We start from the raw sequence: 17,098 nt of genomic DNA, 5'->3' as shown, positions 1-17,098 counted from the left end.
TTCATAGTAGACAATTTTTATTTTCAAAAAGGTGCAGCAGTGAACAGGGTCCTTTGAAGGGCACTTTCTAAACAAAATAGTTATGGTACAATAGAGAGCAGAAATTAGTAAATCCACAGTGAAGTAGTCAGATACTACAAAAAAGGAACAAGTTAGGAATACATATAAAGTTGCACATTAAAAAATAATTTAACAGCCATCTTCATTGATTCAGCAGTATTACAACCAAATGTCTGTATTTGCCTTATATAGTCGATCAATTTAAACAGATTTAGACTTTACCAAGTTATCGTAGTCTTTAAGAGACTACTGCCCATACTATAGATTATTTAAGATCAGCACTCTAGGGAACAACAATCTGTGAAAGCAACTTTTACTCCCTGACATGCAAGAAGTCAATTCCAAAGCCCCTAAGCACTTATCAGATATCTTCACTCATGCTAAAGTGACAATACTTTCAGTTAAGTGACTAAGGATATTTGTGTTAATAGAGGCAACAGTTTTGCTTCTGCTGCAATAAAGGAATTTGTGTTAATGTTTTGCAGAAAAACGTATCTGCTTAATCAGATTAGAATATCATGAGAAGCAACAGAGTTTACATTTAAAAATGACCTCTAATCACATTTTATATGAAAGACTAGTACTTAGTAAGGCTTCTATTCATTTTCAACAATTAAATGGCTAAAGTAATAAGGTGCAAGTGGACACAGCCATGTTCAAACATAGGAAGGCTCAATTTTTGAACCAGTTGTGTTCTGGAATTTGGTCTAGCTGTAATTTAAAGTTCCTTCATAACATGTTATTTCAGTTATCAAGAAAAAGTGAATATTGACCATTTAGGAGTGTGAAAATATCCATAGGATTTATTGCATCCTGTCAAAAAAATACTGAACAGTTAAATCAGAGCAAAAAACAGGGTAGCAGTTGATTGTTACTGTTCTTCCTTCAGCTGTGTGCCTTTGATATTCAACTAAGCTTAAAATGCACTTCCAGTGCAGGTTTCTTCAGAAGTGTTTGTATTTTTGCTAAGTCCCAACAGGAGTGATGAGTAGAATGTGGTGATGTGAAGGTTTTCTGTGGTAAATCACATTATTTGTTAACTGGCAGACTTCAGATGTAGATGTGGTAGACTCATGGTAAGTTGAGAAAAAGGCAACATAAGGGGACAAGTCTGGCAGCAACTGAAATGAATGACCAGTATGTTTTCTGCATGAAAATACTAAGAATGTGTTAAGTTAGGGCGAAATTCTTCCTGCTAATCAGACTTATTGGATATTCTATACCAGTTCTATACAATCAATTTCCATGTCAATGAATTGTAGAGGTAGAATATGCAAAATACATAGTTATCATTAAAGACTAAAATTCTTCCTGCTAACCAAGTATGCCATACCAGGAAATGTGGTTATATCAAATTATACTTTTGGTTATGATTATATAGTAGCTTTTTCTACAAAAAGAGAAATGTCTACTTAAAAAAACCACACACCAGTGTTGCAGACAATGACCACCATTGCACTGCTGACACTTAGTAAATATATACACTGGAACTTCAATTCTATGACCAGCTAGAATACTTCAGACAGAGATGCTCAAAGTTTAATGCATACATCGCTGATTGAAGACTTACCTCACCAGACCCTTCACAACCTACAATTAAGTACAGCCACCAGCAAACTTAACTAAAAAGCAGAACACAAATCTTAAGTGTAGTAGTGTCAGACAAATATATTGTTAAATGAGCGTTTAGATCACTTTTGGCTTGGCCAAAGAATACAAGCAAAAACTGTTACAGGACCTAACACATGGTTAAGGAAAAAGGTAAGATGCCAGGGAACACACTGATTAGGAAGGAGTGGTGTTTGTAGAAGAGACCAGAGGCTCAAAGACATTGAAGTGGGATAAGATGTTTTGGTGACTGGAGGAGAAAGACGTTGAAAAATCATAATTATGGTAGATAAAGAAGACGGAATATTTCAAAGGATCCAAGTAATTTAATGGAAGAAGACTTAAAGTAGTGGGGTGTTGTAATATGCATTCAGAGAAACACCCTCTCAGTATGTTCCCTTAGTTTTAGAGTCCCTTTCGGCAGCTGTTAGTTTTCCCCAGGTATCTCTAATTCCTCTGGATCAACAATAAATATGTTCTGATTTGGGAGGCAAAATTTAATCTGTTCACCATATGATTATGGATGGAATCAAGTTTACCTCCTGTTGGAAGTCACACAAGGAAGAAGGATGAAGAGTAGCTGGTCAAGTCTGTCAGTACTGAAGTAAAATGTAGTCAATACCATGTTCATTAGTGCTGCTTTTACCAGATTCAAGAAGCTGTGAAATGGGATGTACTTTTTGGTTTCTGAAATTAGATCTATTCTTACGATTCAGCTGTCTGAAAAAACTTACTTGGCTTCATGTATTTGACAATGCACCAATTCAGGAAGTACCTACTCTTCTGACTTAAGGATACTGTTTTCTAAATGGATAAGTAGATATATTAAAAACAGAAACAGTAAATAGTAACAGCTTAAAATAAGGAGAGCTTTAATTTGACAATGAAAAAATATGTAAGGGTAAGCTACAGTTCAACTACCTTCAAGCAGGATGATTTTCTTATAGGATCCTGTGAGATCAAGATGATAATTCAGTAGGTTTCTAGCAGTTGGTTTGGTAATGCAGTTCTATGGAGATTAATTTAGTAAGCTTGCTGGGCTTTTGAACTTAGAAAATCACTTAAGTTTAGAAAGGCAATCAATATTTTGAAAACGCAAACACTACTTCAATATTCATATGGAATAAATAAGGGTGAAAATAGTGTTATCAGTCAGTTGAAGACAGACAACTACCTCCTCACCCAAATACCAAAGCCGTAACATACCAGAATCCTTTGGCATAAAGGGCATAATGGAGGTAGTTTTCAGCATAGCAGCAGCTCTCTGGCAGAGGCAATCAAACTGACCTAAGTTGTCATCCTACCATGATTTCTGCTAAGCAAGGATTTATGGATTTTTATCTTTCAGGAAGCAAAGCCAATTTAAGTGTATGCATCAGGTCAATCTGAAATGTTTCATTATTCACAAGATACTTGAAGGTTGAAGATGACATGCACATGACAACTATTGTGGTGCCCATTTCTTTGTTTTCTGATGTTTACTCCTGTTCAGATTAGTGAAGCAGAGCTGGTTCATCATGATCAACATACAGGCACTCAGTTTTATTCCAACACTTCAGATTCGTTTTAACACATTAATAAAGCCTATTTCAAAATAAGTTAAATTAAAACTTAAAAGTAGTTACCTCTGTATCTAATAATGTTCTGAATTGGAAACAGTCTGAAAGAGTATCCTTGTGTCTGAAAGCTGCTTAAGCAGACCTGTGAGATAGAGATTATTAAGTACAGTGCTTTGAAGTCTGCAAGATGGACAGTTTCCAGTCAGATCTCTTAACTCTCTGATTTATACTCTCCCATGCCATACGATGGTAGTTTGCTCAAGCTTAACTTAATACAGGTGTTCAACACTCCTCTTAAACATTTAGCTTTTAGGAAAGTTTGTACAAGAGTGAATGAAGATGGGTGAAGATTTCTGTGCAATATGACCTGCCCTGGGTTAACATGATTCAGTTTATAAACTTGGTCTTTATTCATACAAAAACAAAATAAATCCAAGTCAGATTTATAGGTCACCGGTCAACACTATACCTCTGATATGAAAAAGTATTTGAAAGACAAGGTATATGAGCAAGAACAGATTAGCCATGTCTGACTGTTTGGAATTACAGGTCCGCTGTAAAATATACACAGGGCACAAAGCAGCCCTCTAAAGACTACGGATTCTGCCCTTCCCCACCGCTAAAAGTTTTAACGAAGCCAGTTGATTGAGTATTCCAGATGTAATTATTGTAGGTTAGATACAGACAGACCTGCTGGAGTCCCTCTGAAGAAATGAGCACAGGAAGCCAACTGAAGAGGCTGATAAATGCTGTTACAGAGACTGTGTGGAAAGTCTGTGAGCCCAAATACCATGACTGAACATTAGGCGTGGGTCGAATCTGTACCTAGAGTAGGGAGAAGGTCCGTGTGAGCTACATTTAGACTAAGGATTACCAGCAACATAATAGGTTAACATATAGTACTAAACCAGAGTTCATTGGAATGGCTGCCTCCCTCAGCAGTGCACAATAGGGAACTAGTTTTCCTCTACCACAACAGTGCTACAGCATTTCAATTTAGTCACAAACAAATACTACAGAAGAAGTTGACAAAAGTCAGTGTAGCGGCACTTCTAGCTAACAGTGTAGATGTTGCAGCTAAATACAACACTAGGGTGTATCTGCAGAAGCACTACATATGAATAAAGGAAAAAGGGTGTCCAGGAGCTGCATTGTCAATATTCTGCAGTATTTACAGCAGCAAAATGTTATGGCAGTTTAGCACGTAAATGCAAGCCTATTATAAAGGCTAACAGCCTCTTAAGTGCTGTAAAAATTCTCAAAAAGTGGTTTCTGAACTCAAAACAAAGCAGCAACCTTCTAACTGCACAGATTGTTTTGCTGCATGATACAAGCTCCGTTTTCCTGGCAGTTTGACAGTTTTGAATATTCAAGACTTTAATCCAAAGAAGAAGTGAGATAAGGCTACCAAATACTTTAGTTGGAAAGTTCCTGTGTGGAGCACACACTTAAAGCTTTTAATAATCTGCAAGTGATTATTTCCTTATTTAACCCATTGTTCCTTTGATTAGTCAGCACAGCTGAAGAGCTAGACAGGCAGCATTCTTTTCAAACCAACAGTGACTGAAAGTTACCAGGAAAGGGGTGTTTAATGACACCATTACTGAAGATACATTTGATAGGTCCATAGTTTCTCATATCTTACAGCCACCAGGTACAGTTAATTGATATAAATTTAGCCTTTATAGTCCTAAATTTACATTTTAAATTAATTGATACTAAATTAGAAGTCTAGATGGAGTTTCCTGGATGAAAAATGCAATAGTAGGTCTGAGACAAAACATTCAGCTTTAGAATTTAGTTTGTCCTATACCCACCTTCCTTTCCATTAATACAATCTCCTCTTCAGACCAAGTGTCTACACTGCCTGACAATTTCCAAGGATTTAAGTTTAAAAGCATTTATGGCACCATCCAGCTACTAACCTTTAGAGAGAAGGGAAGTCCCTAATTCCAACAAAAGGGGAAAAAGTAAAACTTTTGAGTCTCTTGTCAAGGGAACTGATTTTGTAAGACACATTCCTAAACTGCTACACAATTGTGAATGATTACAAAATTAAAAGCTGAAATAGTCGAAAAAGGTTACCCTGGGTCAAAGACGCCTGGTGTGCGACAAGTTGCTCCTGAGCAGGACTGTAACATCATTAGGCGATAGTTCATCTTCTCTAAAATTTCTTGATCTATTGTTTTAGCAATGTTAGTAAGCTGGTGTGGGTCTGCAGTCAAGTTGTAGACTTCCACAAACACCTGTTTAAGTGGAAGAAACAGTTCCTGTACTTTTATTAAATGTCAATATTACAACAGAATACTTACTACACAATCAGTGAGGAAACGTATGCTGGTAGAGCCACAACTTATTTTCTACTGTTCATAGAGGTTTCTGGTTTTGAGTTTTATTTCTACTTTGGCTTTGTTCATAGAATCATAGACTATCAGGGTTGGAAGGGACCTCAGGAGGTCATCTAGTCCAACCCCCTGCTCAAAGCAGGACCAATCCCCAGTTTTTGCCCCAGATCCCAAATGGCCCCCTCAAGGATTGAACTCACAACCCTGGGTTTAGCAGGCCAAAGGGTTATGTATTCGATTTATATCTTCAGTTAGCATGTAGTGGACACTACAGGCTAAGTGCTTACCAAACAGCCATGAAATGGACCCTTCCTTGAGGGGCTCACAATTTCAGGACAGACTTGAGGGGGCAGTAGCAAATTAAAAGAAGGCAAATATTAAGGAGTGAATTATTTGCGTGTCAAACGTTAGGAATGTCATCTTATGAACGGATCCTAAGATAAGCACATGTAGGTAAGAACTTTCATTAACCAGAACTATATGTGTGGAGTCTTAAACTCCCACAGAGCACATCTTTTTACCCATCCAACACTGCATATAACAGAATTGGACATAAGTGTATTAGATAAACTCCAACTTAAGCAGTAAAACCTTTGTATGGTCTGCTTAGAGTCACAATATTTATGTTTTTTTCTTAAGAGTTTATGGGGCAGACTGGTGATGGGTTAGCATGCAGTGACAAGACACTGGTTCAAAATATATCTATGACCATTCTGTGGGGCAGTAAAGGTCAGACATGGCACAAGAATTCAACTAAAGCATGCATGCAATTAAATCAGCAGATTAGCTTTGATGTCTGCCTTTAGGAAGGGCAGAGCACTCACACAGCTCCCCTATCAGGGAGGAAGGGCTTGATCATGGTTGTCAGAGACTGGGAACAGGGAAGGGATTTAAGAGAAGAGCTGGGACTTTGGGTTCACTGTTTACACTCCTTGGTGGCACCACACACAGAGTAACTTCCCTGGGATGCTTTGAAAGAGACTGTTCATGAAGCTAACATACTACTAATGAATTTTGCTTCTAAATGGAGGAAAAGTCTGTGTCCTATTGACAAAGAGCCTCTTAGTCCAATTGCCCTAAAACTTTCTGAAGAGCTGGCCTTGTCATTTTCAGGCCAGGCAGCTGCATTCCTCCAAAGTAAACAGCAATCAGCCTATTAGGCTGCAGCTTGCTTAGTCTCTCCTCTGTGGTCATGGCCTGAGTTAGCTGTAGAAATGTGATCTCCCCATCAGCGGGCTTTACACCATTTGGAAGTGTTCACACAGATTTTATATGCTACACTTTTCCACTCAGCCCCCTTGATCTCCTTAGGGAGATATGTACTTTATCCCTCTCTCAGCCTTTGTCTAGTGGGATCTCTTGGAAGTAGGAGCAGATCATTCCCAGATCAATGGTGATGCACAAAGCTCATTGAGGGTCCCCTGTAGTGCATGAATAGGAGTCCCAATTTGGCATTGCAGTGAGCACAAAGATGGCAGTTTGTTAGGGATTGGTAATGCATTGCAGGGTTCCCAATTCTCCTTGGCAGTCCTACCGAGGCAGTTTGAAAACATGACTTGGGACAAATACTGTTACAACCTTATTTATCATGTGACTACATGCTGCCCCATACCAACTGCCCCCCAACTATTAACACTTAGCAGTTTACCTCAGCAACTGAGCAATTTAAGACTAAACTGCCTAGTCTTCTGCTGAACTGAAATGGCTTGATGATTGAATCTATTATAAGGGAAAGGTGAAATTTTTGCTGTTTTGCTGGCAAGGCCACACACTTGCACTGCTTGAGAACTTGCTAGGAATGTGCAGTAAGCTCTGAAATACGTGGCTAGCCACCAGTTTAGTTTATGATCTACAATAAAGTTGTCTCTGTCATTTAGATATGGAGGACCAAATTCAGCCCTGCTGCAACTCCTACTTAAGCTCCACTTACACCAAAGGTGAATTTGGCCCTAGATAATTTAACCCATTTCCCCCTCATGATCATGCAGTATGTTTTGGTTAACTATTTCCACCAACAGTTAAAAAAACTGACTGTTTAGCCTACGAGCGAAGCCACAGTCTCATTTTCAGAGCAGTTTTTGCCAACCTTGAGAGTAGATAAACTTTGCAGACAGACATCAATGGAGTTACACTATAATAGATGCTAATTATCTCAAATAGTGAGAACTGCAAGAGAATTGAACATTCAACACAGTGTGCCATTAAAGTAAATGAGACAGAAAGTATTACCTCCCGGTCATCAAATTCACAGTACTGCAGATCCCACGAAGCTGACAGCGTCCTCACACAAGCATATGTATTGTTATACGCATCTTCACACACACAGTCTGGAAAACAATGCTGTAAAGAAACAGAGGTTAAACAGAAAAAGGAGAGTGAACATTCTTTTTTACTTCATGTGGTGAAACTGAAAGCAACAGTTCCCTCCCCAGAACTTGTACCTGCTGAAGCCAGCTGCAAGTAGTTCATGGACACTAGACAGAATACTGAAAACTAAACGTTAAAAATCCCAAGTAGAGATTTATGGAACAAAAATACCATTTTTTCTAAAAATCTGAAAGTGTCACTGTGTCAGAGAAGTTTTTAAAATGGGAGATAGCTTCTTTGTATTATTTTTCTGGTGAATACATACAGTAGCCCAGGAAATGAAAACAGTGCTCAATACCCAAAACAGGCTACTTAAACACAGTGGGAACAGTTCCCTAAAATAGAACATTATGGTAGGGTCTATTTACTGTAAGCATTAGTATGACAGAATTACAGAACACAGCTAGTGTATTGCAGAATGTAGCCACCTACTTACTGGCTTCAAATCAATATTTGATTGTGTGATGAGGCCATCAGAATTGCAGATGTAAGAGATCATGGCCCTATGTTGCAGCCACCATCTTTCCAATGGGATTCTTGGGGCACTAGTTATTTTAAAATCAAACAGGCAGGTGTCCAGCCACTCAAAAACATTCTATTCTGAACCAGGCATGTTGTACTCAGAACAGGCATAGCTCCTACTGACATACAGAGCAAGATATAGTAAAAACCCTATTTTAACATTGGGTACTGAGGAGTTCATAAAACCAAAAAGTTCATAAAATTGATCTTGAAGTTACAACAATTACTGTGCATACGTTGCAGTATGGTATACTGCATTGCCTTCTTGTCCTTCAACCCACTGCAAAGCAATTTCCAATGTTTAAAAGGTATATCAAAGAACAAGTTGATATCCCTTTTAATGTGATTTTCCCCCCCACTCCCTGTCAAGAAAAATGGTTTGCAAAACTGGTTGTTTGTAAGCCTCTAGTGTTTGTAAAATTGAGGTTCAACTGACCCAGGAAATAAATCCAGATCTCCCATATCACTAGAAGACAATTTCTAGGCTACTAACAGGCCTGACTCTGTACTGAGGTTTTAGTTTAAGCGATTCAAGGAAACATTTACAAATAATTCATGCTTAAGTTCAGTTCTGCTTACAGTAACACCAGGTCCCAGAGCAGGGCAGGTAGGATCACTGCTGTTATGTCCTTCTCCTTGGTACTCAATTAAGACATCTGATCTCCAGGTCACATTTTTGTCTCCTCTCTAAAACAGGAAGTTTAATTGTTAGTTCTTCTGATAATGCCATAAGTAAAAATCATGCATGCCTGAGATAAATTACTCTGTAACCAGCAAGGAGTACGTAAATGCACATCCAGTGGCACCAATACAAAAGCATAACGAAGCTTGGTGAAAGTGCATTGTGTAACAACAACTGGAAGCCACATTAGGGATCCAGTCCCAAAAACTGATAAGTTGGTTTAGGACGTGAGTATTTTGTTTCATTTGAAGAGAGTGCTAATGACAGTTCATATACAAGCTAGCACTAAACTGAAGGATGATGATCGTCATGAAGTACAAGCCATGTTGCCAAATACCAGTAAATTATAACCCAAAGTCTCTAGAAAAAGTTTTATAATATAGCCTCTTCCTTTGGGGCGGTATCACCAGATTAAGAACTACACAAGACAATCAGAAATACTTGTATAAAAGGGCACACTCAACTGGAAAGCCAGTCTATTTCAAAAAGAGAGCTGAAAATTTTAAATCCCTCCCACATTTGCAGTTTTAGAATCATTTTAAAAAGGCATGAAAAACCTATACAGAGGTGAGCAGATTATAGAAGAGAAACAAAACTACACAAAAGTACCATCACAAATGCACACCATAAACGGACAGAAGTCCAACACCCACAATCTTCATTATTTGTAACAGCCCGTAGAACTAAGTCAGACATGAGATTTAAGTTGATGATGTCCCTTTAAGGTTTGCTAGTGAAACCTTATACCACAAAAAAGTGCATTGGTTCTAAATCATGACGACTCATTGCAATTTCTTGAAGGCTACCTCCAATTTATAGACCAAGTATAAACAGTAAAGTGATTAGCTACAAGAAGCTTCATTTAAATAGGTTTCTGCTCACCTTTAGGAAAGGTTAGTTTTATTTCCCTCCCTCTCCCCCCAGTCAGTGGGAAAAAGACTACGAATATCCCACTTATTAGGATTTAAATAAATATCAAGTGGGCATAATTTTGTCTTGGTCACATATGCAGGTCTTAGAGTGTTGGATCATATTAAAGAAGTTCTGTATTAAAATCACAAATGAGTTTGATTCCCCATAATTAGTAATACCCTGAAATTTAAACTAAGGTCTCTTGGTTTTTGGTACTGTTTCTCTCCCTCTCTTAGTGAAACTTGCAAGCTGCTAATTGTGTTAGTACATCCTAAGACAGTCTGTTCTCAAAGCAATACTTTGTAACAGAAACAGCAAACAGACTCCCCGCCCTTTTGTTGTATTTATCTCGCTTTTTTGTTAACCATTGTGATCAAAATGGAGATCGCGGATGTATGTGGATGGATGCTTGGTGTGGATAATAAATGAATGATCAGGGAGGTGCCAGCCTCCGAGTTCAGTATGGATCGGCTGAAGAATGCGCAGAGTGAAGACAACCAGAGGACCCCTCTGGAGGGCAAACTGGAATCCACCCAACAGCCTCAAGGATGGGAGAACTGAAAAACAAGATAACATCTGGCAGCACAGAGCCGTCAGGAATGTGCCATCTACTGATTGATTCAGCAACAGCATGATGAAGCAATTCCCATAGACTGGCATAGGAATACATTCCTATAAAAATGGACTCTAGAAACGGAGAACTTTGGGGTCTGATTCTGCAAACCAACTTCCAGGAGCATCAGATGTGCCTCTGACAAGGCCCTGCTCCCTCCTTGTGTCCAGGCCAACTGGCCAGTGGCTTGGCATGAGCAACTGTAAGGCTGGTAACTATGATAACAACCTTGCAGAACGTGGTGTGTGAGTGAATAAATATGAAATTGAATGGAATGTTACAGCTATAACTAACTGCTTACTATGATTCTTTCTGTATTCACAATAAATGGGGCATTTTGCCTTTTCCTCTTTAATAAGATCCTGCTAGTTTTTACTTTATTGGTAACAACAACAAGAGCATTTCAGAATTGAAGAGCCAAGTAGTACAACGATCAAAACAAGAGTCATTCATTACCAGTAGTGCAACTAGTCAAAGAAAAAGCTTTCCTTAAAAAAAGGTATCCTCCCTGAGAGGGAGTTTCAGAGTTTATTGGAATGTATAAGCAATGAAATTTTTATTAAGCCAGAAGGGCTCTGTATGAAAATACCATGAGGGAGAAGAGATTTGGAATGCACATCTTCCTAATTCATTTTAGGAAACTTTATTCACTCTGAAGAATAATCTGTACAAGAGTAATCTGCAAATTGCTTGGTTATTAATCCTGTCTGAACTCTTACCAGAAGCGGCAACAGTGACATCCCATCCATCTGTGTCTTGTTTAAGTCAAACCCTGCGATATCCAAAATAGTGGGACCCAAATCAATGTTTGCAACGAGCATCTGGATGGTGGCGGGAAACAAAGTGTTACTGACTCACAAAAAGATTAATGTTCTTAAAAACTGTCAAGTTTTAGTGTCTGTCTGAACAAGAAAGTGAGGTCCCTTTATACTACAGAACACTAATGTGTTGCTAGCCCCCTTTACAACATCTATGCCAGACACGGATTCCTGTGACAGAATATGAAGACCTGTATTACTGCACCTTCACTTATAATCCTACCTTGTTTGTCTGGTTTGGTTTGATGCCTGGTCCTCGAACTAGCAAAGGAACTTTAATGTCAAACTCATAGAGCTGCCGTTTGTCTATTGGCAAAGAAAACTGCCCTAGAAAACATTAAGAATGAGACACCATTTAATTGTGGTTTAATTTATAAACAACAGGGCCTCACATGGCTCAGGATCTGGCCTTTGATGAACAATGACTTGTTTAAATGTCCCCTTTACCTTGATCTTACATACACAGACCCTCAGACCATATTCTCCCAGAGTTCCTGTATTTCAGTCTATTACTGTAGTCAGACTCTGATGCTGTACAAGTTGGGCTACTTGTAAAACTTCAAATCTACATACCAGACAGAGGGCAGCTCTAACACTGAGAAAGGAAAGAGGTGCTATAATGAAATTCACCAGTAAAAATAACTTGGCATGTCAGAGCAGGAATGAAGGAAAGGTCTATATTTATACACATCATTTCATTTTAGGCACAGAACACCACTTTATAAAATACTCTGAAGATGGACGGCACTGTAGGTTTGCAGTCAATTAGTTTATCTCCATAGCACCAGAGGAATACAATTATTGTCTTCATTTCACAGATGAGTAAATAGGGGCAGAAGTTAAGCAACTAAGATTTCACCAAAAGTTTGCAGCAGAATTGCAAAGGATGCAGCAGAATTGCAAAGGATAAGTACACATACCAGTATGGAAGCCATTGTCTGAGGTATAAAAAATGTAAGTATTATCTAGCTCTCCAAGCAATTCCAGTTTCTTCACCAGTTTCTCTATCAGATCATCTACTGACAGTAGTGTTTGCCATCTGTGTGGGAGCAAAAATTGTTCCATTAAAAGTGTATACTACTAGTTGTAAATGGGCATTTATATTCGGCTACAAATCAATTTGGACTTCTGTTATGCACCGTAGGCATATCACGCCTATCACCACACACTCTGGAAACAAGCCAAACATATAGCGAGCTCCATTTTATAGTTTGAGCTGCAGCCATTCTAAAAGAGACACAGACCTTCTGTTTTGTCTTATTCTGCTTTTGTTGGTTTTACTCTGTAGTGCCTGAAAGGTCAAAAAGCAGATTGCATTTAATCTTATCTAGAAGTCGCCACAGACCATTTCTGAAGTAATGCAAACCAGCATGTTAGCGTCAGAGTGTTCTCCTGCAAGGTCACCATTTTATAAAAGCAGAACTGAAGTGTTTTTAAAAAGTATATCATGTTTTAAATGGTTTCTATATTAAGTGATCTCTTCTGTGCACAAAAGAGAGTAGCAAGGTCTATCCATTTCTTTATATTGCTCCTGCAATGCCAGGATCCATTATTCTGACACCACTAGCCATCTTCTCAGCAAGCATACCTCATGATAGAAAAGTGATGTTTGGTTACAGGAGTAGTGAATCTCCACAAAGTGCTTAGATTCATTACTGGTTAACCAGTCAGATTTTATTATTGGGTTCTGAGGTCTCCCAGCATGCACTCAGGGTTTGATTTAAGATTTAACTGCATTATTTTACCAGCATGCTTTATAAAGCAATGACCTGAAAACCAGCCCAGAGTTTTCCTTCTCCAAGATAGCAAGCTTTACCCTGTCAACATGTCCAAAATAGAGTTCTACTATTTAAAGTTTTGTAACCTTTTTCATTAGAAGTTAGCCTTACAGCAAAGATCAAGAATAAAGAGGAGACTAAAAAGCTTACTTAAACTTACACACAGTAGCTAGCTATGCCTTCATATTGTACACTTCTTAGCTGCTGTTACCATCTATAATGGATCACAAGTAGTAACTGAAAAGTGCCCTAAAATATCACATCTCCCTCTATAGAGAGGGACTGCCCAAGAATCCTATAAGCTTAACCACTAGACAGATCAGCTCTGAAAACAGGTAAATTGCTGTGTTAATTACCAGTAAGTTTAAAGTAAGGTTGTACTCTGATTCTTTGCCAGTGAATAGTGGAAGAATTCTGAGTTCTTCTGAGACAGAGGGGGAACTGTGGAAAGGCACTGGAGGACTATCAGCATTTAGCCCTCATCATCCCAGCAAATTGTACCAGTTACCAGCCCAAGTGAAAGAAGAACCCGGGATCTAACTCACAGTCTCAGCTATGCCAGGTAGCCCCAGTTGAAAGCACCATGAAACGTGTGTGAGATGTGTAGGTATGGGAACAATACCGAGAGGACAGCTAGAGTTAACTCTGCAGAGTAGATATATGCATAGTATACCCAGAGGGCAGTTCTGCTGAGTAAGATACTCTCTTCCACCATCACCTTTAGTAAAAAGTTCTTCTAATTGTTCATTTTTTACTTAGCACTACAGAGCCAGTACAGCTAAAAAGAACCTGGTTCCTAAGTTTCAATCATTTACACTTGTCTAAAAACTTACTGCACTCAATGGGACTGCTCAAGTGCAAAATCAGAACCTTTATTGACAGTAATATACAAAGAGGACAGAACAGACTCAGATCCAAGGTTAGCTGGCCGGGGGAGCTAGACGTTAAGATATTTTCTAACTTGTTAACTAAGCACATTTGATATGAAAGTCATGGAGATAATGAATTCCCACAGTGTCTTTAAAACAAACAAACAAAAAACACAGATCAGATCATATTTGTCTACTCATTTTGAGAATGTGAATGCATTTTACTGTCTCGTGCACTAAAGTTCAAAGAAACAGTAAAGAGACAGAGCAAGACTTCCTAGATCTCTATATGTTGAATGACAGTAGCAGTTAGATACAAGAGATTTGTATGTTTAGCAGACTACTTATGAGTCCGACTACCAAAAAAGGGGTGGGGACATGACTCTACAGGCAGCATCCAGAGAACTATTGCAGGTAATTTAACTCTTATGATTAGACCTGTTACACATTTTAAAATTTGTTCATTTTTGTTTTCCTCAGAATAGCCTCTGGGGCTATTAGTCTTGCCAGGAAACCTATTAAATGGCCTCAAGCAGCAGTTCCTACCTTTTTCTAAAAGCATCATCTAGAAACTGTATTGAAGAATTAGTCATTGGAGTCTTTGCTTGCCTGATTAGCCAATGCTTGTCCTAAAAGAGAACACATTGAGATTAGTTCAGAAACAACATAAAATGAGCTTCTTTGTTAAGTGCTAAACCTTCACTGAATTGTAAATTGCAACAGTAATAGTTTGAGTGAAGTATTTGCATTACAATAAAGTATTTACATTAGAATAGCAGAGTAACTAGTCACTTTAATAATAGAACTGTAGAACTGGAAGGGACCTCAGAGGTCATCTAGTCCAGTCCCCTGGACTATGTATTATCTAGACCGGGGTAGGCAAACTTTCTGGCCCGAGGGCCACATCTGGGTGGGGAAATTGCATGCAGGGCCATGAATGTAGGACTAGGGCAGGGAGTTGGGGGGCAGAGTGCAGGAGGGGGCTCAGGGCAAGGGGATGGGGTGCAGGCTCTGGCCTGGCACCACTAACCTTGAACGGCTCCGGGGTGGCAGTGGCACACAGAGGGGCTACGACAGGCTGCCTGCCTGCCTGCTCTGGTCCCGCACCACTCCGAGAAGCGGCTGGCACCATGTCCCTATAGCCTCTGGGGAAAGGTGGGGGCAGAGGGCTCTGTGCGCTGCCCTTGCCTGCGGGTACCTCCCCCGAAGCTCCCATTGGCCACAGTTCCCTGTTCCCAGCTAATAGGAGCTGCGTGGGGCAGTGCCTGCAGGCGAAGGCAGCGCGCAGAGCCCTCTGCCACCTGCTCCCCCAGGGGCCGCAGGGACTTGGTGCTAGCTGCTTCCAGGAGTGGTGCAGGACCAGGGCAGGCAGGAATCCTGCCTTAGCCCCGCAGTGCCAATGGGGTTGCAATCTTGTGGGCCGGATCTGGTCCGCGGGCCATAATTTGCCCACCCCTGATCTAGACCATCTCTGACAGGTGTTTGTCCAACCTGCTCTTAAAAATCCCCAATGATGAAGATTCCACAACCTTCCTAGGCAATTTATTCCAGTGCTTAACCACTCTGACAGGTAGGAAGTTTTTCCTAATGTCCAACCTAAACCGCCCTTGCTACAAATTAAGCACATTGCTTCTTGTCCTATCCTCAGAGGTTAAGAGCAACAATTTTTCATCCTCCTCCTTGTAACAACCTTTTATGTACTTTAAAACGGTTATGTCCCCTCTCAGTCTTCTCTACTCCGGACTAAACAAACCCAATTTTTCAATCTTCCCTCATAGGTCATGTTTTCTAGACCTTTAATCATTTTTGTTGCTCTTCTCCGGACTTTCTCCAATTTATCCACATCTTTCCTGAAATATGGCATGCAGAACTGGAAACAAAGGTGAAAACCAAAACAAAGTCATCATTAAGCACCTCTGCCATTTCCACATTTTCTGTTATTGTCTTTCCCGCCCCTCATTGAGTTCAAGTACAGGTGGGAGTTAGACTCAATTTTCCTCTGAGATCATAAAAAGAAAAAAAGAGTACTAGTGGCACCTTAGAGACTAACCAATTTATTTGAGCATAAGCTTTCGTGAGCTGTAGCTCACGAAAGCTTATGCTCAAATAAATTGGTTAGTCTCTAAAGGTGCCACTAGTACTCTTTCTTTTTGCGAATACAGACAGAACACAGCTGCTACTCTGAAACCTCTTAGATCATGTATCTTGAGAATTATGACAGCAGGACTGTGTAAGTTTCTGCTCAGTTTGAAAGGGACCCCATAGGGTATGTTCACATGGCATCTAGAATTGAGCCTCCCAGCTTGAGCCCACTGACCTCTGGTAGCAGGGCTTGCAGTAGCATGCGAAGAACAGCTGTGCAGACATTGTGTCTTAGAATGGAGCTTGGGCTCTCAAGCCAAAACCCTCCCCAGGCTATTTTTAGCACTAGCACAAGACTGAGGCTCACTACCAGATGCAGTGTAGACATACCCACAGGGAACAGGAAGTGCCTAGGAATCACTTTAGTGGCTTAAGAAAGAGGACTGTGAAAGGAACTCTGCCTGGAGAAAGCTGGGAAGAATAGCAGTTGCCTGGGGAAGACTCCCTAGACTGAGACCAGTGATGATTCTCTACGTGACAAGGAACCAGGAAGGAGTCCTGCAGGGGTGTAGCAGAGAACTGCTAGAAGAGGCCTAAGAGATTAACAACATAAGAAACAGCCTTAGGACAGTGGAGCAGAGTATTTTGGGGCTTAGAACAGATTGCTGCTAAGGCCTTTTGACACTACCTAGAGAGGTGATGCAGAAACCCCCTGCACTAAAGAAAAAAAGACTACTGAGCCCCTGCAACAGGAAAAGCAGTCAGACCCTGGTACAAGGAGAGGCAAGTCCAGGCACTTAGGGCAGGAGACTATCAGGGCCCTGCCAGAGAGTGAAAGGATTTTATAGCTTTTCATTTGGACTTTTAACCCCAGAAGGCGGCC

General features: G+C 39.9%; 1 protein-coding gene across 1 annotated transcript in view; it reads right to left on the bottom strand.

The window, feature by feature from the left end:
* Positions 1–17,098, bottom strand: part of GNS (glucosamine (N-acetyl)-6-sulfatase) — a 30,460-nt gene continuing 13,362 nt past the window's right edge. The window contains exons 7-14 of the mRNA XM_048835911.2: positions 14,680–14,762; positions 12,407–12,525; positions 11,710–11,813; positions 11,388–11,489; positions 9,041–9,148; positions 7,802–7,912; positions 5,313–5,473; positions 1–4,052 (exon numbers count right to left, since the gene is read on the bottom strand). Coding sequence (XP_048691868.1) covers positions 3,980–4,052; positions 5,313–5,473; positions 7,802–7,912; positions 9,041–9,148; positions 11,388–11,489; positions 11,710–11,813; positions 12,407–12,525; positions 14,680–14,762 — 861 coding nt within the window. The 3' untranslated portion in view covers positions 1–3,979. The remainder of the gene's footprint in view (positions 4,053–5,312; positions 5,474–7,801; positions 7,913–9,040; positions 9,149–11,387; positions 11,490–11,709; positions 11,814–12,406; positions 12,526–14,679; positions 14,763–17,098) is intronic.

The sequence above is a fragment of the Caretta caretta genome, chromosome 1 (assembly GCF_965140235.1).
Source record: "Caretta caretta isolate rCarCar2 chromosome 1, rCarCar1.hap1, whole genome shotgun sequence".
In the NCBI taxonomy this organism is placed as follows: Eukaryota; Metazoa; Chordata; order Testudines; family Cheloniidae; genus Caretta; species Caretta caretta.
Note: the sequence above shows the minus strand (reverse complement) of the source record. Positions and strands in the feature narration are given on the sequence as shown.